The sequence below is a fragment of the Neovison vison genome, chromosome 4 (genome assembly GCF_020171115.1).
Source record: "Neovison vison isolate M4711 chromosome 4, ASM_NN_V1, whole genome shotgun sequence".
Taxonomy (NCBI): domain Eukaryota; kingdom Metazoa; phylum Chordata; class Mammalia; order Carnivora; family Mustelidae; genus Neogale; species Neogale vison.
This window is the reverse complement of record NC_058094.1, coordinates 124,013,057-124,037,410: the sequence shown is the minus strand read 5'-3', so window position 1 is coordinate 124,037,410 and position 24,354 is coordinate 124,013,057. Positions and strand designations below refer to the sequence as shown.

The window sequence follows — 24,354 nt, the reverse complement described above, 5'->3', positions numbered from 1 at the left end:
TTGGGAACCTAAAGAGTATTTAGTCATCTCCCCACTCAGGACAGGAAATTTTTCAAAAGTGTTCTTGTCATTTGCTTGTTCAGTCCTTCTTCCATACCTCCAGGAAGAGGAAGTGTATCGCTTCTGGGGGCAGCTATGAGGTCAGAACACTTTAGGTTTTGTTAGTTGATAGCAACAAAACAAAGTAAAATGGAAGAATATATACCGCTATATGCCACTAACAACCTCTTAGATCGGCTAAAATGACAAAGACTGACCATCAGTACCAGGTGTCAGTAAGCATGTAGAAAAACTGAAACTCACTTACACTACTGGTGGAAGTGGAAAATGGTAGAACCAGCTTGGGAAGGCAGTTTAGCAGTTTTCAGAAACATTAAACATAGACCTACCCTGTGATCTAGTCCCTTGACCCTGAGGAAATGAAAGCATACACTTGTACAATGACTTGTGTGTGAAAGTTCACATGTAGATGGACAGGGGAGTGGATAACCAAAATGTGGTTTACCCATACAGTGGCATTCTGCTTATCAGTAAAAAGGAATGAATGAACTATTGATACATGCTACCACATGCAAGAATCTCATATCTGTAATGTTAAGTGAAAGAAGTCAGACTGAAAAGCCTATTATATGGTTCCATTTATAGAAAATGCTGGAAAATGCAAACAAATCTAAAGTGACAACAAGATCAGTGATTGCTTTGAGAGAAGCAGAGGGCTTATAAAGTGGCATAAGGGAACTTTCAGGAGTGATAGATGTATTTATTATATTGATTTTGGGGAGGGTTTCACGAGTTTGTATATACGTCAGGACTTATCACATTTGCACTTTAAATATGTGCAGTTTATTGTACGTCGGTTGTATCTGAGGAAAGCTGTTAAAAAATCATAACTATAAAAAGACAAGCTACAGAAAAAAATGGAATAATGTGTTCCAGGAGGTGATATTTACACATCAAAATATTTATTTCCATTTATGTAAGCCCAAATCATTGGGTATTCTTTAAGGCGCTTGACATTTATAAATGGCACCCCATAGAATGGGATCTAGATTATTTAATTGCTGGCTTCTTTGGCTTTTCTTTAAATTATGAGTCAAAAGACAAATACTGTCTTCTATAAATTTTTATATAACTTCCTTATTTCCAGCCAATGATGTATGGCAGGGAAAAATACCAAAAGTTTAGCTTCCATGAGAGGTAGAAGAATTTTACCAATATTATCAACGTCTTTTTCCTATTTTGGTCTGTTTTATGTAAGTACTATGTGTTCCGTATTGCATATTCCTTTTTGGGAGGAACATCACCTTTTACAGAAATGATATAGTGAGTGAGGGTGCAGTCACTGGGCAGGTAAGGATTTGTTTTCTGTTTCTGCATAGCATGGATACTCTCAGGTGAGATAAAAATGGGTTTCTTTGAAATAATGGAGTGAGCACCTTCTGTGCTAAGTATCTTGTTGGGGCATACCTAGTTAGCAGAAAGGCAACCAGTATTTTGTTAATTTTTTTAGAAGAGTTTCATCTCAGAATTAAATGCCCTGTGAGGTAGTGAGGTAGTCTAAAAATCTAATTCCGTTTTCCTTTAGTGGAAAAAAATTGAATACATTAGGGCACTTTCCTTACTCGGTGATAGAAACCCAATTCCGCCAGGCTTAATGGACAATGGGAAATATTGGCTCCTGTTGTAAATCAAGTTGAAGTGGGGATGCCAGGCTCAGAGGTACCCATCTGAGAAGACCCATATGGTACCCATCCCTGGGATAGGCTCTCTTCATCTCGTGAGCATCACGGTTAGCCCACAGCCCAAGACTGATGTTAGGGCACTATCATCCTCATAAGCGAAACAGGACTCCTTCCTCAGTAACTCTGGCAGGTTTGATGGGCCTGGTTGGGTATATAATTCTATCTGAAGCAGTCGCTACAGGTATTTAATAGGAAGCTCTGGCCAGGCTTGAGTTGGGAAGAGGTATTGGATGGGGGAACGAGGGAGCCCCATTCTAACACAATCAGTTTCTTGAAGTAAAAAGCTGGTCTGTTACTGCCCAGATCTGTCCAGGAGCCAACTTCCCAGTGCCTAATCCGCTTACTGCCCAATGCTCAGTCTAGGAGTGATACCGGGGTGAACAGCCCTGGGTGGGCTGAAGACTCTGGTGACTGAGTTTTGAACACATCTTTGAGGTGAAATCACTCATTCAGATGCTATGAACACTTTGAAGGTTTTGCATTTCAGTATATTTAGATTATACCAAATTGTACTCCTGCCAGCCCTGTATGTGTATACATCGCTATATCTTGTCACCAGCATTAGCTGTTATCATTCAGAAATTCTCTGCCAGGAGACGCCTGGGTGGCTCAGTTGGTTAAGCCACTGCCTTTGGCTCGGTCGTGATCCCAGGGTGCTGGGATCGAGTCCCACATTGGGCTCTTTGCTCAGTGGGGAGCCTGCTTCTCTCTCTGCCTCCGCCTGCCACTCAGCCTGCTTGTGTGTACTCTCTCTCTGACAAATAAATAAATAAAATCTTTAAAAAAAAAGAAAAAAAGAAATTCTCTGCCACTTAGATTTCTAGAAAATGGGAATTTATTGATTCACTTTGTATTTTTCTGGTTACTAATGCGACTCTACTCTTTTGGGAATTGTTAGTTCATATACTTTGTGAGTATGTGTGTAAAGTTCTAAATTGATTTGTAATTACAAAGTTCACTATTTACAAGGAAAAATCACAACATTGATCAGGGTGGATTGTGTGAAGGCTCGAAATCAGAAGTCGCAAGTCAAATTTAATACTTGCCAATAAGTCTTTCTATTAAATGAAACTGATGATTTGCATTTAGGACTTCATCCATCTTCACACTAAATTAATACTTTAAATCTCAGCTTTTTTATTGTTTTTGTTCATTTACTTGTTTTTTTTACATTCTATAGAAGCTATAATCATAGGGTGTTTGTAGCAAATATTAACCACATATTTTTGTTAAAATATTCCTTCTACAATGAGCTCTTAGACATTGGTGAGGAAAACACAACCCAGAAAGAAACTGAAACTGGACAAAGAGATGAACAGGAAGTTCTCAGATGGAGAACCCCATGTGTCTCCAATAACCACATGATAGGATGCCCAGTTTCTCTGGAGGGAGAATAGTCAGGGAAATGTGAAATTTTCTGAACCATAAGATAACCATTTCACACTCATCAGTTTGGCCAAACCCTTAACAGTCTGATGAGTACCAGATACCAGACACGGGTGGGGGCCAGGGAATTGGGCACTCTCTTCGGGTGGCTAAAAAAAAAAGAGTCTGGACACATCTCCTTGTCAGAAGCATGGCCGATGCCTTCTAGTCTGTGGTTTATCTTTTAATTCCATATTTGTGATATTTTCAGTTCAGAAGCTTTTCATATGAATGCAGCAAATATGTATTAATCTAATCACTTACAGTTAGTGTTTTTTAGTCTTCTGGGGGAAAAATATTTTGCCCTTACTAAGTCATAAAGATATCTTCTGTATAAAGTTTTCCTTTTTACTTTTAACTTTTTGTTCTTTCTCAAGGGAAAAAAAAATCCTCACTGTTCTGTGAAGAGAAGAATTTATTCTTTGGCATCAAGATGGAGTCTGCAGTCCTTGCCTTGCTGGGGGCAGGAGGTGGGGGTGGGGGTTACACAAAAATTTGCAACCCCCTGAACCTGCTGGTTTCCATTTTCTTTCCCCTTTGGACCTTGACTCAGTTGCATTATTGGAAATGCAGCTAGCCCGCAACAGATGTGGGAAGAGAAGCACTGACTGGATGGTTGGAGATGAAGGCAGACAGGGCAGCGAAGCCCAGCAGAAGGGAGGCTAGGTTGGCAGGATGTGGTCCTGAGGTGGGAGACAGGCTGTATGGCACTGTGGCTGCTGGCCAGGCATGGGTTCTGATTCCCCATGTTCAGTAGTTCGGGCAGGTTATTTATCCTGGCAGTTTCTCTGTGAAATGTAGAGCATATCCCACCCTGGAGCAGTATGATTAATTTGAGAATTATTTGAGATACCGGTGTAAAATATTTAGTGCAAAGCTCAGTATCCCATCACGAGGAACCAGATCAAGCCAAGCATCTGTCTGCTGGCATTTATGACCCTTCCGAAAGAGAGCCATTACTTCTTTTAATTCATTGACAGGATTCACCTTAACTGTGTTCATTGTGTATAGGACTTGCAAAGTTAGAAGAAGGAGGGACAAAGAAAAGGAGAAAAAAGGGAAAAGGGAAGAAAAAAGAGAAACTTCCTCAACATACTCATTTTTATAGACTAATCTTGCTGCCTGCTTCATCTCATCCATTGTTTATTTGGGGCGTGGGTCCCTTTTATAGCTTGTCACAAAGAGGTTTATTTCTCTGGTGTTGTGGGAACACGCTTACTTGGGTACTGACGCTCTGTGAAATGTTCCCGGTGCAGGTCTGGTGAGCTGACTTCAGGAATTTCTTTTTAGTGTAGAGGCATTCCAAGTTCATTTACAAGGTGCTTCTTTTGAGAACTGTGGAGAGATGACCATCTGCTTTGGAAATGCCTTAGTGGAGAATTGATAAAGCAATGTTTTTACACTGGAGAGCCTTATAACAATCTCTGTGGTGAAAGTACAGCTGCATTGGTGAAATTTCAAGTGGTCTTTCTTCATCTTATGTCCGAAAAATAAGGCATTTTCTATTTGATTAATAACTTGGTCTCTGTTATTTAAATGATATATGTTGGCCTTTTTAAGAGAAGTGATTTTTTTTTCCCCTCAACCTGTGGAAGCACAAAGCCTTTCTCAAATGTTTTTAGGTAAGTAGAATGCATTAGCGCTGTTGCTATTATTCAGTTATAAATGAGAGAAAAGTAAGAACATCTTTATTCCTTATAGATTTTGTGTTAAGCACTGATGGTATCATCAGTGTGCATATTGAGAATTATGCAGGGTTATCTGTGGGCCCCAGTGGGATGTTCATGTTAGCTCTGCCATCATCATGGATTTGCACTCTGTTGGTCTTTCTGGACCTGCTTTTGGTGATGAAGTTTGTTCTTCAAGGTGTACGTAGGAGACGCATAGGGCTTGTCCAGTCTAAGGGGTATCCCTCTAAGACTTAATTTTAAAGAATATGGGCATCTGGGTGGCTCTGGTCTGGTCGTGATCCTAGGGTCCTGGGATCAAACCCCATATCAGGCTCCTGGCTTAATAGGAAACCTGCTTCTCCCTCTTGTATTCCCTCTCTCGCGGTCTCACTCTCTGTCAAATAAACAAAATCTTAAAAAAAAAAAAAAAGAATAGTAATATGCTTGTTTCTTTTCTAGTTACATGGTTGTGGGGCTGACAGTCCCATTTCTATTGTATTAACTCTTCTAGAAAAAACTTATGTGCTCTAGGGCAGCATTCTCTGGGAAAAAATGAATTATATTTTCTGGAATTGTAGCATTAGAACCCTGTAGTCTAGGAACTTCAGGGCTGCCTATAGAGGATACCTTGTTCATGGTGTCCCCCTTCAGCTGAATTTCTTTGGTTATAAAACATCAGTATTTATTTCTGTGCTAAAGTATCATTTGAAATGATTTAGATGAGTTGGGTTATGTGATACATGGAGACATCGGTGTTGGGAATTACCACTAGAATAGAAGGGACTGCTCTGTCCTTCTCTGCTGAGTCCTGGCTTCCCCGCCCGACTGCACTCAAATGCCCCCCAGCGAGGTCCTGCTCTTGAATTTGACCCTGTATCTTTTCTTTTTTTTTTTTTTATTCATGTTTGTTTGTTTGTTTTTTAAAGATTTTATTTATTTATTTGAGAGAGAGACAGTGAGAGAGAGCATGAGAGGGGAGAAAGTCAGAGGGAGAAGCAGACTCTCCAAGGAGCAGGGAGCCTGATGTGGGATTCGATCCCAGGACTCTGAGATCATAACCCGAGCTGAAGGCAGTCCCTTAACCAACTGACCCACCCAGGCGCCCTCCACCCAGTATCTTTTGAAGGTCCTTGTTTCTTTATCAGCGGGTGGAGTGGGTCAGACAAGGTATAGTCTCTTTTTGAATCTAAACACTATAGCCAAGAAGAAGCTCATCTTTGCCTTATCACAAAGACTAGGCTTTTCCAGGCCCCTGCTGGATGTCATGTTCTTTAGAAGGCTCCATTCTTTTCTCCTCCGGATTTGCTTCTGGGATGTTTATCCTCCATGTGCCTCCATTACCTTGTATATCCCCTGAGATTCTTTTCTGAGCTCGTTCTTTCTTTTGCTCCCTCTTTATATCGCCACCACTCTTGGTCAAGTATTTATTGAAACTCACTTGGGTTATTGCAGTGAAACCCAGCAGATCTCCCTGCCACTTACCCCCCCCGACCCCCCCCCCACCAAATCCATCTTTCACGCAGCTGCCCAAGCAGTCTTCCCAGGGGAAAGCTGGGATTCTGTTACTCCTGTCCCCAAAAACACTTGTGTGCCCCCTTGATGCCTGAGGAATAAAACAGAGCTCCTCTCTGCAGCCCCCAGGCTTCCGCTGTCTCGGCGACAGGATTGCCCGTCATTGTGGCCTGAGGTGTATCCAGACGTTGTGCTTTAGCTCTTGCTGCCGTGTGCTTTCCTGTCTTTGCCTATGGAAATGCTCTGTGTCCCACCTTCTTTATGACAGCTTTCTGGATGACCCCACACAGAAGAGCGCCTTTTTCATATTCATTCACTGATTGCTTCTTACTCCTTCAGTCAACATTTTGTAAGTAGGTGCATGGATTATAAAGAATGACAATACACAGCCCCTGTTCTCAGGTCGAATAGGTTGTGGAGCTAGTCATATAAATAATGATCTGTAATATGGTTAAATGATAAAGCAGAATGTCACAAAGTGCTGGATTCCCAGAGCCTGTGTACACAGACACGTTGAAGGCAGGTGCTGTTTGTCCACTTTTTCTTTAATCTGCTTTGTATCATGGAGGGTGTCTGGTAATATTGGTTGCTTCTTTGTGAAATGCATTTATTAGTAAATTTCTCTTCTGCACTATTCCCTTGCTAGGCTGATGACTTTGAATTTCTTTGGCAGTTCTGCTTTCCTTTGTCACTCTTTTTCTGTGTCTTTGTTGGATTCATGTATAAGTAGGGACAAATAACTCAGTTTAAGAACACATCATTTTCTGTCATACTTCACACATTATTATGTTTCACCATTTTGAAAACTGTCAGTTGTATTTCTTTCCAGGTCATTTATGTATGTAACACATGTTTATTCTTTTAACAGTGGTTTTCCAGCAAAACAGACTGTTTCACATAAATGGCATCATGAACTTGGCACCGTGTTGGGTCGCGGGTCAGTGCTCAGTAATTCTGGGGTGGATGCTAGAAAAAGACACTTGGCTTGCTCCTTATGCTGTTGCTCAGACTGATTTCATATTAAAGTTTTCCTCACTCAACTGCCAAAGTTAGTACCCGAGGCATCAGAAGGAGACTTAGCCAAAATGCCCTCTCTGAATTGTTCAGCAGATGGGCATTGCAGGCTCTGGGGAGAACGAGCTTGGGGACGGCTGCAGGTCTGTAGTGGCCCTGAAAGGTTATAGTCTTAAATAGGAACAGCTCTTCCGTGGGCTGCCAGCCTCATAAGGGCAAGGCCCACATTTACCGTGTTCACCTGGCATCTAGCACCGTCCCTGGAGTGTGAATGAAAGAGGACTAAATAAATACCTAAATAACAGTAGACCAAAAGCCTGACTTGGCCTTAGACTGAAGCCGTGTTTTCATCCATGCCCACGTTGGTGAGGGAGGCCTTGTGTTGAGCAGATATCCTGTGCAAGCCTGCCTTCTGCCGTTGTTGGTGGGGACGTAGCGGGTGCGGGCAGAAGATGCAGTCAGCTCTAGGAATCAGCAGTATACCGGCTTCTTAGGAGGCAATCCCTTTCAAATCCTCCCTGCGCTTTTAAAGGTTGTCAGGATTTAGAACACGAACATCCATGTAATAAGTCTTCTTCAGGCTGGAAGGCCATTCTCTGCTCCTGCCTCCATTGTCCTGACCTGGTAGGGTATGGGCGGGAGGTCTGAGTCTGTCACCAGCCGGCAGTCCCCGGGGACTGTAGGGTCTGGGCGCTGGCAGATGCAGCAGTCTGGGCTCTGATGAGTCAGATGAGGTGGTAAATGCTACTGTCCCTTTTTCCAGCATCAAAGTCCCCCCCACTGTGCTCTTGGGGAGGTGGTGAAATGCTTGATTAGGGGATACTATTTAATTCTTTCTTTAAGATTTTTATTTGTTTGAGAGAGAGAGGAAGGAAGGAAGGAAGGAAAGGAGGGAGGGTAGGAATAGGGGGAAGGAGAAGCAGACTCCTTTCTGAGCATGGAGCCCGATGGGGGGCTCTAATCCCCTGACCTGAGTAGGAATCAAGAGTAAGATGCTTAACTGACTGAGCTACCCAGGTGCCCCAGAGGATACTCTTAAAAGGTCAAAGTATTTAGGAATGTTTCAGTGGCTTGCAAAGACTGACTGAATAAGCAGTCTTAGAAATGCAGAAAATTTAAGCTCAAGTTAAAACCGCCATGACACAATGAATGGACAGAATTCTTTTCTTTCCCAACAAGACTCTTCCTGAGAACTTCTGTCCATTCTTCTCATTTGCATTTCTTCTCATTCCCAAGACTGTCAAGGAGTTTTTACTTCTTGAGGTGCCTGGGTGGCTCAGTGGGTTAAAGCCTCTGCCTTCAGCTGAGGTCATGATCCCAGGGTCCTGGGATCAAGCCCCGCATCAGGCTCTCTGCTCAGCAGGAAGCCTGCTTCCCTCTTTTTCTGCCTGCTTGTGATCTCTGCCTACTTATGATCTCTCTTTCTCTGTCAAATAAATAAAATCTAAAAAAAAAAAAAGAAGAAGTTTTTACTTCTTTTAGATGATTTTCAAGACACCAGTTAGAGTTTAAATCATTTTCTGGGACATTGATTTTCTAACAGGGTAATTTCAGTTTTTGATCATTAAAATACAAGTTAAATTTAAGTGGCAAATTAGAGATATTTAATACATTTGTTTTTTCCTCCCAAACAGTATTTTTGTGGAAGTTACAGAATATTTATTAAGGCTATCAGGAGATGTAGACAATGTACTCTCTCTTAAGGTAATTTTAATATTTACTCAGAGTTTTGCAGCATCAGAAAAAAGCTTTGATGAACCATAAAGCTACTTGAATCATGGAAGGAAATGTTCTGTCAGTCAGTAGGCTGTGATGCTGGGAGGGTATTTTGGAATTCTTGCATTAGAAATACAATGGACACCACCTCAAATAGCAGACATGTAATTGTTTCACATTAAAATAACTGTGCTTAATATTTTAACTAACATATAAGTTGTTTAAAATACTTCTCGCTCAGAAATCAACCTTGTTTACATAATAGATTAGTACTTTGTTTTTAGAGTATGCAGTTTCATTTTTTCAAGCTTTTGCAATATAATTGATGTATAATATGTAAGTTTAAGGTGTACAGTGTTAATGAACTGACACACACACATATTTCAAAACGTTTACCACAGTCAGGCTAACTTCTCCCTCATATAATTACCATTTGATGTTGTTATGGTAAGGACATTAAAGCTCTTCTCTCACAGCAACTATACAGCAACTGTATAGAACACAGTATTGTTTACTGCAGTCACCATAGTGTACTGGAGAGCCCCTGAACTTCCTCATCTTATAACTTTGTACCTTTGATCAACATCTCCCTATTTCCTCACCCCCCTCATCCCTGCAACCGCCATTTTACTCAATTTCTAGGAATTTGGGTGTTTTCAGATTCCACATCATATAAGTATTTGTCCTTTTTGGTCTGACTTACTTCACTTAGCATCATGCCATCAAGGTCCATCTGTGGGGTTGTAAATGGCAGGATTTTTTTTTAATAGCTGAATAATATTCTATATATATATGGAATATATAATAATATATAATATACACACATGTATGTATATATACACATATATGTACACATACATAAAAATGTGTACATATGTGTGTATGTGCATACATACACATCCCAGCTCTGTGTGTGTGTGTGTGTGCACACACACACATTTTCTTTATCCATTCATCTGTCAGTGGATAGTAAGGTTGTTCCCATATCTTGGCTGTTATGAATAATGGTGCAGTGAACATGGGGGTACAGATCTCTTTGAGATCATGCATTATTACCATTGGATTTATACCCAGAATTGAGATTGTTGGGTCATGTGATAGTTTGAGTGTTGATTTTTTTGAGGAGTCCCCACACTCTTGTCCATAGTAGCTGTACCAACTTACATTCCCAGCAGCAGTGCACCAGGGTTCCCTTTTTTCCACATCCTCACCAGCATTTGTCAGCTATTATAATAGCTTTCCTAACAGGTGTGATGTGATAACTCATGGTGGTTTTGATTTGCATTTTCATGGTGATGAGTGACATGGAGCACCTTTCCTGTACTTGTCAGCGATTTGTCTCTGTTCTTTGGAGAAATGTCAGTTCAAGTCCTCTGCCCACTTCTTTTTAAGATTTTATTTATTTGAGAGAGAGAGAGAGAAAAAGAGAGTGAGCCTGAGAGGGTAGACGGTCAGAGGGAGAAGCAGACTCTCTGTGGAGCTGGGAGCCTGATGTGGGATCCCTAGGACTCCTGAGCTGAAGCAGTTGCTTAACCAACTGAGCCACCCAGGCGCCCGCTCTGCCCATTTTTAAATCAGATTGTTTTCGTGCTGTTGAGTGGTATGAATTCCTTGTATATTTTGCATATTAACCCCGGATTAGATACATGGTTTGCACGTAGTGCCCTCTGTTCTGTAGGCTGCCTTTTTCATTTTATTGATCGTTTTCTCTGCTGTACAGAAGGCTTTTAGTTTGATGTCATTCCACTTGCTGAGTTTTGGTTTTGTTACTTGGTGCTTTTGGTGTCATGTCCAAAAAAATCATTGCCCAGACTGTCATAGGAGATTTCCCCCTATGTTTTCTTCTAGGAGTTTTATGACTTCATATCTTACCTTTAAGTTCTTAATCCATTTTGAGTTAATTTTTGTAAGTGGTATAAGATAGGGGTCCTGTTGTATTATTTACATAGGAATATCCAGTTTTCCCACCATTTATTAAGGAGACTGTCCTTTCATCATTGACTATTCTTGAAATACTAGGTGATAGCATGGGTTTATTTCTGGGCTCTTGATTCAGTGTCCACGTTTATGTCAGTCCTATACTGTTCTGATCAATATAGTTTTGTAATATAGCTTGAAATCAGGAAGTGTGAGGCCTCAGCTTTTTCTTCCTTAGGATTAATTTGATTATTTGGAAACTTGTGGTTTCCTATGAATTTTAGGATTTTTTTTCTATTTCTGTGAAAAAGAATTTTTTTTGAAAGTATAGATTTATAATTGGTCAGTAGTTGTTTGTAGAATAAAGAATATTTCAGGGTCCTGGGATCGAGTCCCGCATCGGGCTCTCTGCTCAGCAGGGAGCCTGCTTCCTCCTCTCTCTCTCTGCCTGCCTCTCTGCCTACTTGTAATCTCTCTCTGCCAAATAAATAAATAAAATCTTTAAAAAAAAAAAAGAATATTTCAGCCACATTATCATACAAAATTTGAAACATAACTTATATGAGGTTGTGGCTCCTTTCTCCATTACTCCTTCCATTTCTTCAGAGTGGGAAACAAGGACTTTGTAGCTTTTTAAATTTTCCAATTATTTCCCAAATTGGAATGAATTTGCTGCTGACAAAGTGTTTTTCTTCTATCTGCAGAAACAGCAGCTTCTGTTAAAACCTGGATTATCACATCAAGAAGCTCGAATTAATGTAGTTATTAAATCTTAGAGAGATAGGATCATCTTTAAAACCTCACAAGCAGGGACACCTGGGTGGCTCAGTGGGTTAAAGCCTCTGCCTTCGGCTCAGGTCATGATCCCAGGGTCCTGGGATCAAGCCCCGCATCAGGCTCTCTGCTCCGTGGAGAGCCTGCTTCCTCCTGTCTCTCTGCCTGCCTCTCTGCCTACTTGTCATCTCTGTCTATCAAATAAATAAAATCTTTTTAAAAAATTAAAAAAAAAAAACCTCACAAGCATACACTTTTCTTGCGTACTCTGTTTTAACAATGGAATGCATCGTAGTTAGTATCGTGGGGCAATGAGTGCCAGATGGGGACTGTCATTTCTTCTTCAGCTATTCAAGCCCGGTACTGAGTATTAAAACCCTGAGATGAAATCTGAGAGCAACGGAGACACTTTGGGAGTTTATAGCTAAAGGTTAGGTTGTTCTGGCCATAGAGTAAGTCAGAGAGAACATAAGGGTTTGTTTTGTAGATGTGTAGAAACCCCTCAAGTAGATGTATTTTTCAGAGACTTCTTACATCCAGCTAGAGGTCTTGCTCACCTCAGGGTGTATCATCAGGGGAGAGTAAAATAAGCAGTAAAAAGAGCTTTTCCCAAGTATGAAAGAACAGGCGTTTGCTTTTCACACGTGTAATGTAAGTGCAGCTTGCTCGCTAAGTGTGACTACAGAGCATGAGGCTGCCTGGGCGGCCATGTGCATGTTGGGATTGCTAACTAGCGGATCTGAGAGAACGAAAGTGAAATCCATCTTCCTTCTTATTCATTCCGCTCCGTGTCCGTGGGGATGCAGCATTTGTGAAGGAATCAATTATCCATTTGTTAGTCAGAGGAGCCTTACAAATTATACATTAGCAGATTGATTCCTTAGGTTCGCTGTTGGGGGACCGATAGCTTAAGGTGGGATGATGAGGAGCGTCAGGGGAAAAGAAGTTGCCACAAAGAACACCATTAAAAGCAGCTTTCGAAATGACCGTGAATTTATTCCTAATTGAAGAGCTGACATAATCCATACTAAGTGTATTTATTTCAGGCATTTTACATTAGGTAATTGATTATCACATGAGGTGTACGTGTTGGTAATTTTGCCTTTTCTTTAAATTTAAGAACTTGAGACCACCTGTGGTGGACTTGGGCTTAGAAGGTATGGGCCAGTCTGCACCCCCTCCTGCTTAGTCAGGCCTCTTTTTTTGTTCCATTAAGGAAACATTTTTGTATGTTCTATAGTGTCAGCTTGACATTATTGATTTTTGAACAAACTCACTTATATTGTCCAGAATTCCAAACATGTCTCCATTAGGAATAAAATTGTAGCTAATGGAAAATACAGCTGAGGCCATTTTTCTCGGGTCTTTTTTTTTTTTTTCCTTGGGTCCCTTTTCTTGTTTACATCTCCTCCAGTATCCCAGCTTGGCAGATACACCCCGTAAATTCTGTGTGTAGAACAGGCAATTAGATTCCACATGGAAGAAAGATGGACTCCTGCACTACAGTTTCCCTCCTTACCCTTTCTCTTTTTCCCATTCATTTCAAGTATGCAGAAATGGCAGAAATGCGTAAGGCATTTCTTCCTTTTTCTGTGAGGACCTGTGCCAGACCTGCTTCTTGTGTCATTGACAGCTGCCATGCTGAAATCCTGTTCTTTATTTGTTTTTTATCAAATATTGCGGAACTAATAATAGAAACTGATGTGCATAGTGATGACACTCAGTTGTCACTTGAGGTAAAAATGGGTGCTGTGGGTCCCCAGAGTGATGGCTTTGACAATTAAGATAAATTTTGCTATCTTTTTGGTTTTAAATTAAAAAGCTGACTACATAATCATGTAAAAATATTTATCTTTGGATTAAAAACAAAATAAATATATGCTTTAGAAAATGAGCAAAACATAGAAAAGGACAATCTAAACAATAATAGTATCTCAGCATCCAGATAAAACCAGTGCTAATATGTTAGAGTATCTACTTCCAGCCACATATGTTATGTACTGTAACATATGCCTGTAAATACAGTTGTATTTATAAACCCTGGGTGGGGTTTACTGAGAGTGCCGAATTGTGAGATTTGAAGGCACAGTCTTCCAGAGGAGTGAGTTTGCTGAAGACTTCCAACACCAACTACAAGATCTGCAAGTTCCCAGATGCACTCTCGTGGTTGATAATTAGTTAGAGACCTCAGAGAACTCACTGAAAGTTATTATACTCAAAATTACAGTTTATTACAAGGAAGTGATACAGTCAACAAATCAGCTAAAGGAAGAGACCACATAGGGCAGACCCTGGGATGCAAAATTCCATTGTCCTCAGGACGCGTTACCACTAGGCCTACATGTGTGACAACGCAGGAAGCTCCCACTGCTGTTCAGGATTTTTACGGGGGATCTGTTATGTAGGAATGATTGGTTGACAGGTTGGTCTATATGCATGACCCAAAGCCCCCACCTGCAATCACAGGGTTTAGTCTTTCTGGCATGGCCCATTGAAAGACTGTGAGGTCTTTCACCTTTAACAGACATTCCTATTAGGATAGATTATCTCCCAGAAACCAAGGGTAAAGACCTGACTTCTCTTGGATTAAGTCAGACTCTTTATTTATTTTTTTAAGATTTATTTGAGAGAGAGAGAGAGTGTGTGTGTGCACACACATGAGCAGGGGGAGGACAGAAGGAGAGGGAAAGAATTTCAAGGAGACTTCCCAAAGAGTGTAGAGCCTGACTTGGGCTCCATCCCGTGACCCTGAAACCATGACCTGAACCAAAATCAGGAGTTGGACACCAAATCAGCTGAGGTACCCAGGTGCCCCAAAGTCAGATTCTTTATTATATAATACATTTTTAAAACTTAATATTTTTGTTCTTTTAATTTTCATCATTTATATTTGCTTTTAGAAATTTAAGTAATTTCTGTTTCTTAGTGTCTTACGAAAGAAACCTGCTGTGGAAAGCATCTTTGCAAAATAATTTTTTTTTTGAGATTTTATTTATTTATTTGACAGAAATCACAAGCAGGCAGAGAGAGGGGAAGAAGCAGGCTCCCTGCTGAGCAGAGAGCCTGATGCGGGGCTTGATCCCAGGACCCTGGAATCATGACCTGAGCTGAAGGCAGAGGCTTTAACCAACTGAGCCACCCAGGCGCCCCAATTTTTTCCTTTTTTTTTTTTTTTTTGGTTATTTTAAAGATTTTATTTATTTATTTCAGAGAGAGAGAGAGAGAACAAGAGAACGAGTTGGGGGTAGGCAGAAGGAGAAGCAGACTCCCTGCTGATCAGGGAGCTCCGTGCAGGACCCAATCCCAGGACCACAAGATGATGACCTGAGCCGAAGGCAGACCAACTGAGCTCTCCAGGCACCCCTCTTCTTCTTGTGTAAAATAGGCAATACGTATGTCTTTTGAAAGATTTATTTTTTTATCTCAGAGAGAGAGAGAGCACTGGGGGTAGAAGGGGGAAGAGGGAGAATCTTAAACAGACTCCACACTGAGTGCAGAGCCCAAAGCAGGGCCAGTCTCACAGCCCTGCTTAACTGACTCTACCATCTAGGCGCCCCAGAAAATACATATTTTAAAGATTTTTGATACACATTGCCAAATGATCCTTAGGAAAGTTTCTCCATATTTGAATTCCCACCAGTAGGGGATAAGGAGTGTCTCTTTGGGGACTTCTTTGCCAAAACTAGATAATTAAACAATCTTTGCCAATTCCATAGGCAAAATCTTTTGTTTATTTATATGTTATTTGTTATTACTAAGATTGACTCCTGTTCTTGTTTACCTATAATTTGTACTATTTCTTTTGGGAGTTGACTGTTTTACTTGGTTTGAGTTACATGAATATGAAGTCCAAATATTTTCAAAAACTAAAGAAGAATAAGCTGTAAAGTTCTTTGCAATGTACATAACAAGAGGCAAATATCCCTAATCTTTGATTCATCTCTCATGAATCAGTTTTAAAATTATGGACATCCCAATAGCTAAATAGTTTCTTCCTCTAGCTTGATTCATGCTTAGAACTTATAGTTTAAGGTTATTATTTTTACTGACGTATTAACTGGATTTTCTCTCCAATTTTATTTGGTGTAACTTATGAAATATAAAATATTTGTACTTTCTCATTAAAATAGGGAAAGGAAAGAGGTAGCAAATAAACATGGGCTAAATACCTCATCTTCTAAATGAGTCCATGTATGCCATTGCACTGATTTGGAGCGAGAGATAATTCAAGTATAATTCCTGAAAATTTTTAAGTGATACTAATAGAATACAAATAGAATGAATAGCATTTAAATTGTCCCTAGATAGACAAAAGAAGTTGAGTAATATAGCAAAAAAACAATAATGGAATAAGGAAACATAATTCTAAAAAGTATAAAATACTTTACTGTTACTAAAAGAAAAGTATCCTCAGCTTTGATATGAAATAAATATTAAGCATATTGGCAATAAAAGTGCAAGAAAAAGTAGAACTTAAAGCAAAAGAGAATTAGTTAGCAGACCACATATTATATTTAGGGGTAATATATTTAGGGGTATATATTTAGGGGTAAAAGGAAACTTTTTTATACCTTTGATGTACCCAATTATCGGGGATCTAATTTCTAGACCAAAACTTACTTGAAATGCAGGAAGAAATGGGCAAAACCGCAGTTGTAATGGGAAGTTTATGAAACATGTTTCTATCAGTCTTTGCTAAGTGAAGAAGAGAGCAGGATATATAGAAGGGATATGTAAAAGCTAGATAATAAAACTAGATAATAAAAATAACATTAAAAATATGTGTATTTTGAACCAATAGAAACTAGATAATAAAAAACATTAAAGATATGTGTATTTTGAACCAGAGAATACATGTTAGTTGGAAATGAATAGCTTAGATTTCAAAGAACAATTTTTTAAAAATATACGAACCACATTTCGGACCACAATTGTAGTTACACTAGAGTTTTATTAATAACTAGATAAGTAACCAAATAATGCTGTCACCATTCTTAGAAATAAAACAAAATGTTACTTTTCTCAAAGAGGAAATAATTATTGTATTATACATTATTTTTTGGCCTCTAATTTATGACCAGTTTACATAATTAAAGGTAAATGCCAGACACTTGATTATTTTATGGTTACTAGATGAGCAGTAACAACTAATGCACACTATATTAATGTCAGGAAGTTAGAATAAGGTCAACAAAATTGTTCTAAGCCAGAAAGGGAAAATTAATATACAATAAGAAATTAATAAAATAGAAAACATTAAAAATGAATTTTCAGGGGCACCTGGGTGGCTCAGTGGGTTAAAGCCTCTGCCTTCGGCTCAGGTCATGATCCCAGGGTTGTGGGATCACCAGGGAGCCTGCTTCCCTTCCTCTCTCTCTGCCTGCTTCTCTGCCTACTTGTGATCTCTGTCTGTCAAATAAATAAATAAAAATCTTAAAAAAAAAAGATTAAAAAATTTTTTTCTGGGAAAACCAAGATGACCAGAACAGAATGAGAACCTTTGAGTTCCTAGACAGTCATGGAGGGAAAAAATGTGATCTAAGAAATAAGCCACCGAAGGTATTAACCCCAGACGATTTCATGCACACGCTCTTTTTAATTTTACCTTAAGTTTTTTAATGTTTATTTTTATTGTGAAGTACAACTTGACAAGGCACATAAAATATTCAGTGAAACAGTGGTTATGATGCAAACCATCATGTAACTAGCATTCTATTGAGAATAGACGGTGTGAAATCCCCCTCTGCTCAAAGTCGCCTTAAAGGGACCCCACAGCACTGACCTTTATAACTGAAAGTGCTTGGCTTTTCTTTTTCATTTTCTGTCTTCTCTGTGTGCCCTCTCTGCGCTGTCATAGAATTTTGCCTATTTTTGTATGTTGTATAAACAGAATCCTGTTATACATACCAGGAAGGAGAAAAGGGTACTTGCAGACATTGCCACTACTGGAATAAAATAAAGGGTAAGACCGCTAAGGGGAAAATTATCAAATTTTATTTGGAGATGTTAAAGAAGGTCTAATACATGGAGAAATGGATTAGAAGAGTCAATATTGTAGAGATATTGAAGGAAAAGCTTTCAACATTTCACCATTAAGTGAAAATGAGGACTTTTCATCCCAAGAGTTTTTACCAGGAATGCCAAGAGTTGTTTTTTTTTTTTTTTTTTTTTTTTAACCAGGAATGGTGTTGAGTTTGATAGCTTTCTGCAACTAATGAGATGATCTTTGGATATTCTTCATTTATTTTCTTAATGCAGAGAATTATATTAGTTCATTTCCCTATATTATACCAACTTAGGATTTCTGGAATAAACTCAGCTTTTCTGTATATGCTGACTTTATTAATATTTTCTTTAGGATGTTTCCATTTATGCTCATGACCGAGATTCACTTGTACTTTTCGTTTCTCATAATATCCTTGTTGAGCTTTGTTATTATAAGAGTATGCTGGCTTGCTAAAAAGATTTGGGAAACATATCCTTTCTTTACTGTTCTCTGGATGAATTTGTGTGTGATGGGAATTTTTTATTCTTTGAACTATCATGAATTTAGTATTGTAGTGAGTGAATTTGACAGTGAAAAAGTTAAATAAGTAAAATACATAGTAAGGTAAGTAGTGGTAAGTGCTGCAGGGGAAAAATAAGCCGGTAAAGGAGTTGTGATGTTTGGGTAAATGTTGAAATTGTAGGTTGGTGGCCAGAGAGCATTGCTAAGATGACTACCTGTGAAGATTTGGCGGAAATGCATCTTGGGCAAACAGGTGCAAAGGCTCTAAGGCAGGAAGACAGCAGGGAGGTCATCATGGCTGGAGGAGAGAGAACAAGGCAGAGTGTAGATGAGGGGAGAAGTTGGCGGGAGGGCTAGAACCAAATTGTTGAGGACTCTCAGCTCATAGTAAGAACTTGGGGTTTGCTGCTGCGTTGGGAGACCATTGGCAGATTTTCAAGCAATGACATTGTCTGGTCAGTCTGTTAACAGTATCTTTCTGCTGATTTTTTGGGAACACACTTCTGGGAGAGTGACAGCAGAAGCAGGGTCCACTAGTTATGAAACTATTAGGATGATCCAGACAAGAATGATGGTGGCTTGGATGGCAGCTCTAGAGCTGGTGAAAGTGGTCAAAGTCTGGATAAATTTGGTTTACGTGATGATAAGAATTGCTGGCAGAAACACAGTAGAGTGTGAAGGAAAAATGGAAGTCAAGAATGGCTCCAAGGTTTTTTGCCCTGAGCAGCCAGAAGAATGTAGTCATCTGTAACTGGGATCAGGGAAACATTAAGAAGGGCTCTTTCATAAGGGAGCATTGGGATCTTGGGTTGGGATACACTTTAGCTGAGATGCTTGGTAGGCATCCAAGTACATCTGTAAAATAGGCAGTTCTAAATATTGGTCTGAAAGAGGGAGAGGCCCAGTCTAGAGATAAAATTTAGCAGTCAGTTCATGGCTTGGAAGAAAATAACCAAAGGAGAAAACACAGATGTTAGACTGAACCATGAAATACAGAAATCAGGAGATTGGGAGAATCTGACCAAAGACACAGAAAGGGGAGCTGGAAATGTCAAAGAAAAACCAGACAAGTGTGGTATCCTGGAAGCCAAGAGAAGGGGAGAGTTACCAGCAGTGTTACATCCTCCTGTTAGTTAAAGTAAGTTAGGCTTGAACCTTGACGACTCTATTTAGCAACATGAGGGTTACTTCATCTTTAACTTCACACAGAACCATACAAATCCTGAGAAAACCCAAGGAAAGTGTGGAGAACTATGGCTTGGTCTTGCCTTTTACCAGAAAGAGAACATACCATATGTATTATAATTAAGTCAATGATGAATTGATACAGCAACGGACAAAGAGACCACAGTTGAAAACCCAGAAAGATATCTGAGGTGAATATTTATTATATGACAAACAGTTCTCTTCAGAAGAAGGATGGATTATTTAGTAAATGGGGCTTCCCCAACAGGATATCCATTTGGGGAAAAAAATGAGTCCCAAAAGTATTAAAGACTTTAACATTAGAAATAAAGCAATAGGAAGCTCAGCCGCCATCATGAACGACACAGTAACTATCCAGACCAGGAAGTTCATGACCAACCGACTACTTCAGCGCAAACAAATGGTTATTGATGTCCTTCATCCTGGAAAGGCAACAGTACCTAAGACAGAAATTCGGGAAAAACTAGCCAAAATGTACAAGACCACACCAGATGTCATATTTGTATTTGGATTCAGAACCCATTTTGGTGGTGGCAAGACAACTGGCTTTGGCATGATTTATGATTCCTTGGATTATGCAAAGAAAAATGAACCCAAACATAGACTTGCAAGACACGGTCTGTATGAGAAGAAAAAGACCTCAAGAAAACAGTGAAAAGAACGCAAGAACAGAATGAAGAAAGTCAGGGGGACTGCAAAAGCCAATGTTGGTGCTGGCAAAAAGAAGTGAGCTGGAGATTGGACAACAGAAGGAGTAAAGATGCTGCAGTGGCTTTATCTGTGGTGATTGTGCAGATTTTTCATGAGAGGATTAATAAACTAAGAATGTTAATGTGTAAAAAAAAAAAAAAGAAATAAAGCAATAGCCGTCTTCCAATTAAAAAAAAAAAAGACCACATACAATGTCCGGTCTACACCTCATACACAATACCAATACCAAGTCTACACCTCATACACAATACCGTACACAATACCAAGACCTCATACCCTAAAAATAAAAAGGAAATTAACAAGAAAATGACAAACATGTCCATAGAAAAATGAGTATGAGCTGTCTGCAAATAAGTTCAACTGCTTGAGCAGATTAATTGACCAACAGACTTAAGAGAAATGCTTATGTTTATTAGTAGTCGGGGAAATAAATCAATGAATATTGATCTTTGGCAGAAAAAAAAGTAAAGAAGAAAAAATTCTGTTGCTCACAGAGATGTGAGGGAAAGAGGACTCTCAAACCTTGTAGATATTGCTTTTCCCTGTAACATTGCTAATGTGGTGGTACAGATTCTACTGAGGGAGGAATTCGTTGTAATGATAAAGAAGGACTGCATTCAGAGGTGGGGCTCAGTTTTGTAGGCCTGAAACAGCACTGTCCAGTAGAACTTCCTGCAGTGGGGAAAATGTTCTGATTCATGTGCTGTCTGATACCAGCTGCTGGTCACATGTGGCGTACTTTGATTTTCTTCAGTTTTTGATTCATACGCAGAGACTACCATGTTAGACAGGACAGGAAAACTCAGCATTGACAGGCTACATATCCCTATTAAAATGTAAATTGAAGAAGACAAAAAAGATGGAAGACCATTCCATGCTCTTGGATCAGAAGAATAAACATTGTTAAAATGTCTATACTGCCTAGAGCAATCTATACTTTTAATGCCATTCTGATCAAAATTCCACCGGCATTCTTCAAAGAGATGGAGCAAATAATCCTAAAATTTGTATGGAATCAGAAGAGACCCCGAATCGCTAAGGAAATGTTGAAAAACAAAAATAAAGCTGGCAGCATCACCTTACCTGATTTCAAGCTTTATTACAAAGCTGTGATCACCAAGACAGCATGGTACTGGCATAAAAACAGACACATAGACCAGTGGAACAGAGTAGAGAGCCCTGATATGGACCCTCAACTCTATGGTCAATTAATCTTTGACAAAACAGGAAAAAATATACAGTGGAAAAAAGACAGTCTCTTCAATAAATGGTGCTGGGAAAACTGGACAGCTATATGTAGAAGAATGAAACTCGACCATTCTCTTACACCGTACACAAAGATAAACTCAAAATGGATAAAAGACCTCAACGTGAGACAGGAATCCATCAGAATCCTAGAGGAGAACATAGGCAGTAATCTCTTTGATATCAGCCACAGCAACTTCTTTCAAGATATGTCTCCAAAGGCAAAGGAAACAAAAGCGAAAATAAACTTCTGGGACTTCATCAAAATCAAAAGCTTCTGCACAGCAAAGGAAACAGTCAACAAAACAAAGAGGCAACCCACGGAATGGGAGAAGATATTTGCAAATGACAGTACAGACAAAAGTTGATATCCAGGATCTATAATGAACTCCTCAAACTCAACCCACACGAGACAGACAAACACATCAAAAAATGGGCAGAAGATATGAACAGACACTTCTCCAATGAAGACATACAAATGGCTATCAGACACATGAAAAAATGCTCATCATCATTAGCCCTCAGGGAGATTCAAATTAAAACCACATTGAGATATCACCTTACACCAGTTAGAATGGCCAAAATTAACAAAACAGGAAACAACATGTGTTGGAGAGGATGTGGAGAAAGGGGAACCCTCTTCCACTGTTGGTGGGAATGCAAGTTGGTGCAGCCTCTTTGGAGAACAGTGTGGAGATTCCTCAAGAAATTAAAAATAGAGCTTCCCTATGACCCTGCAATTGCACTCCTGGGTATTTACCCCAAAGATACAGATGTCGTGAAAAGAAGGGCCATCTGTACCCCAATGTTTATAGCAGCAATGGCCACAGTCGCCAAACTATGGAAAGAACCAAGATGCCCTTCAATGGACGAATGGATAAGGAAGATGTGGTCCATATACACTATGGAGTATTATGCCTCCATCAGAAAGGATGAATACCCACCTTTTGTAGCAACATGGACGGGACTGGAAGAGATTATGCTGAGTGAAATAAGTCAAGCAGAGAGAGTCAATTATCATATGGTTTCACTTATTTGTGGAGCATAACAAATAGCATGGAGGACAAGGGGCGTTGGAGAGGAGTAGGGAATTTGGGTAAATTGGAAGGGGAGGTGAACCATGAGAGACTATGGACTCTGAAAAACAATAGGAGGGGTTTGAAGTGGCGGGGAGGTGGGAGGTTGGGGTACCAGGTGGTGGGTATTATAGAGGGCACGGCTTGCATGGAGCACTGGGTGTGGTGAAAAAATAATGAATAATGTTTTTCTGAAAATAAATAAATTGGGGAAAAAAAAAAGGATGTACTACCTGAAAAAGAATAAAAAATCCTCACTCTAAAAAAAAAATGTAATTTGAGACAAATATGTTATATATTATATATAACCACCCACACACATACACACACACACACCCCAAATATAACCAAGAATACCTTATAGCCATAATCTATGCTTATGTAATCTATGTAAATAGTTAAATTACAGTCAGGGGGTTATATTTGCTAGAGTAAATGGGTATTAAAATGTTATTTGATGAACAAAATGGTGAACGTTAGGAAACTGGTCCCAGAGGATACTCAGTGAGGAAAGCATTTATTCAAAGAAGACACAAAAGCTGAGCATTCAGGCTTCTCAGCCAGGAGTCCAGACGCGCTGGCCTCACTGCCCTCCCAGTTCAGCTTGTATTTTGTTTTGCGTATTCCTCGCCATCCATTGTCCATCACGCTCCCTGTTCTAGGCGCTGTCCCCTGCTCTCTAGGTTGGATCCCTGGCACTTTCTCTTTTGTTATTCTCATCCCTGGACTTGGGTTTATTCCCCTGTAAAAGGGATCAAATATCTATCTACAAGGTCCTTTCCTCTTTTAACATTCTAGAAACTTTAAAATTTTTTTTTACTTATTTGAGAGCGAGGGAGAGCATGAGTGGGGGCAGGAGGAGAGGGAGAAGCAGACTCCTCGCTGAGCAGGGAGCCACATTCGAGGCTGGATTCCAGAACCCCAGGACCCCGGGATCAAGACCTGAGTCAAAGGCAAACACTTAAACCAATGAGCCACCCGGGCACCTCAACATTCTAGGAACTTTTAAGGAGATAAGGTTGCTTTTCATAGACTGCATTTCAGGAGTGTTGCTGGTGCAATGACCAACATGAGGAAGGGCTCTGGGTTCAGCTGTCTCACCCGGCAATGGAGGAATTTCTCTCAACAGCATGTCCGTGGGTGGCCTGGGTCTGGGAGTCTTGGTCTGCCCTAACCTTTGGTTACTAGCTCTGAGATACTTTCCACCGAGAAAGGAACATTCCATTTTGTATTTTTCCATTAATCCTTATCAACAAGCCAAATTATCTTAAAGTTAGATACTTTAAAAAACTAATTTGCAGACTTATGCCATAACTGATGAAGGCTTTTCTTTCCATGCTTTGTTCTATCATGTTTTGTGTAAAAGAGCAGGAAAGCGCCATTATTTAGGAAGAGAATAAAAGCTTGCCATTTTTTTAGTGTTGTCATCATTTACCGGTCTTGACTTCTATTGGAAAATCCACCTATTTGAATGTTTTAGTAGGTAAACAGTTGGCTACATAGAAAACGAGAAAGCTGTGAAAAATAATAAAAGTCATGTTGTTTATTTATGCTTGGGAAAATACATTCAAAGTAGAATGCCTGGTTTCAGTCTTGACAGATTTTTTTTTAAACATCTGTTTATTTATTTGACAGAGAGAGAGAGAGAGAGAGATCACAAGTAGGCAGAGAGGCAGGCAGAGAGAGAGAGGAGGAAGCAGGCTCCCCGCCAAGCAGAGAGACCAATGCGGGGCTCGATCCCTGGACCCTCAGACCATACCTGAGCCAAAGGCAGAGGCTTTAACCCACTGAGTCACCCAGGTGCCCCAGTCTTGATAGATTTTTAAAATTTGATATTA

The 24,354-nt window shown here is 39.8% G+C and overlaps 2 protein-coding genes across 2 annotated transcripts in view; both read left to right on the top strand.

Annotated features, from left to right (window-relative positions):
• The window catches only part of VPS41 (VPS41 subunit of HOPS complex), a 179,112-nt gene that overhangs the window by 51,037 nt on the left and 103,721 nt on the right, over positions 1–24,354 (top strand). The window lies entirely within an intron of this gene.
• On the top strand, positions 19,804–20,320 carry LOC122904627 (40S ribosomal protein S24-like). Its single transcript, XM_044245646.1, has one exon. It carries the CDS (start codon positions 19,819–19,821, stop codon positions 20,137–20,139), a length of 321 nt encoding a protein of 106 aa, XP_044101581.1. The 5' UTR covers positions 19,804–19,818; the 3' UTR covers positions 20,140–20,320.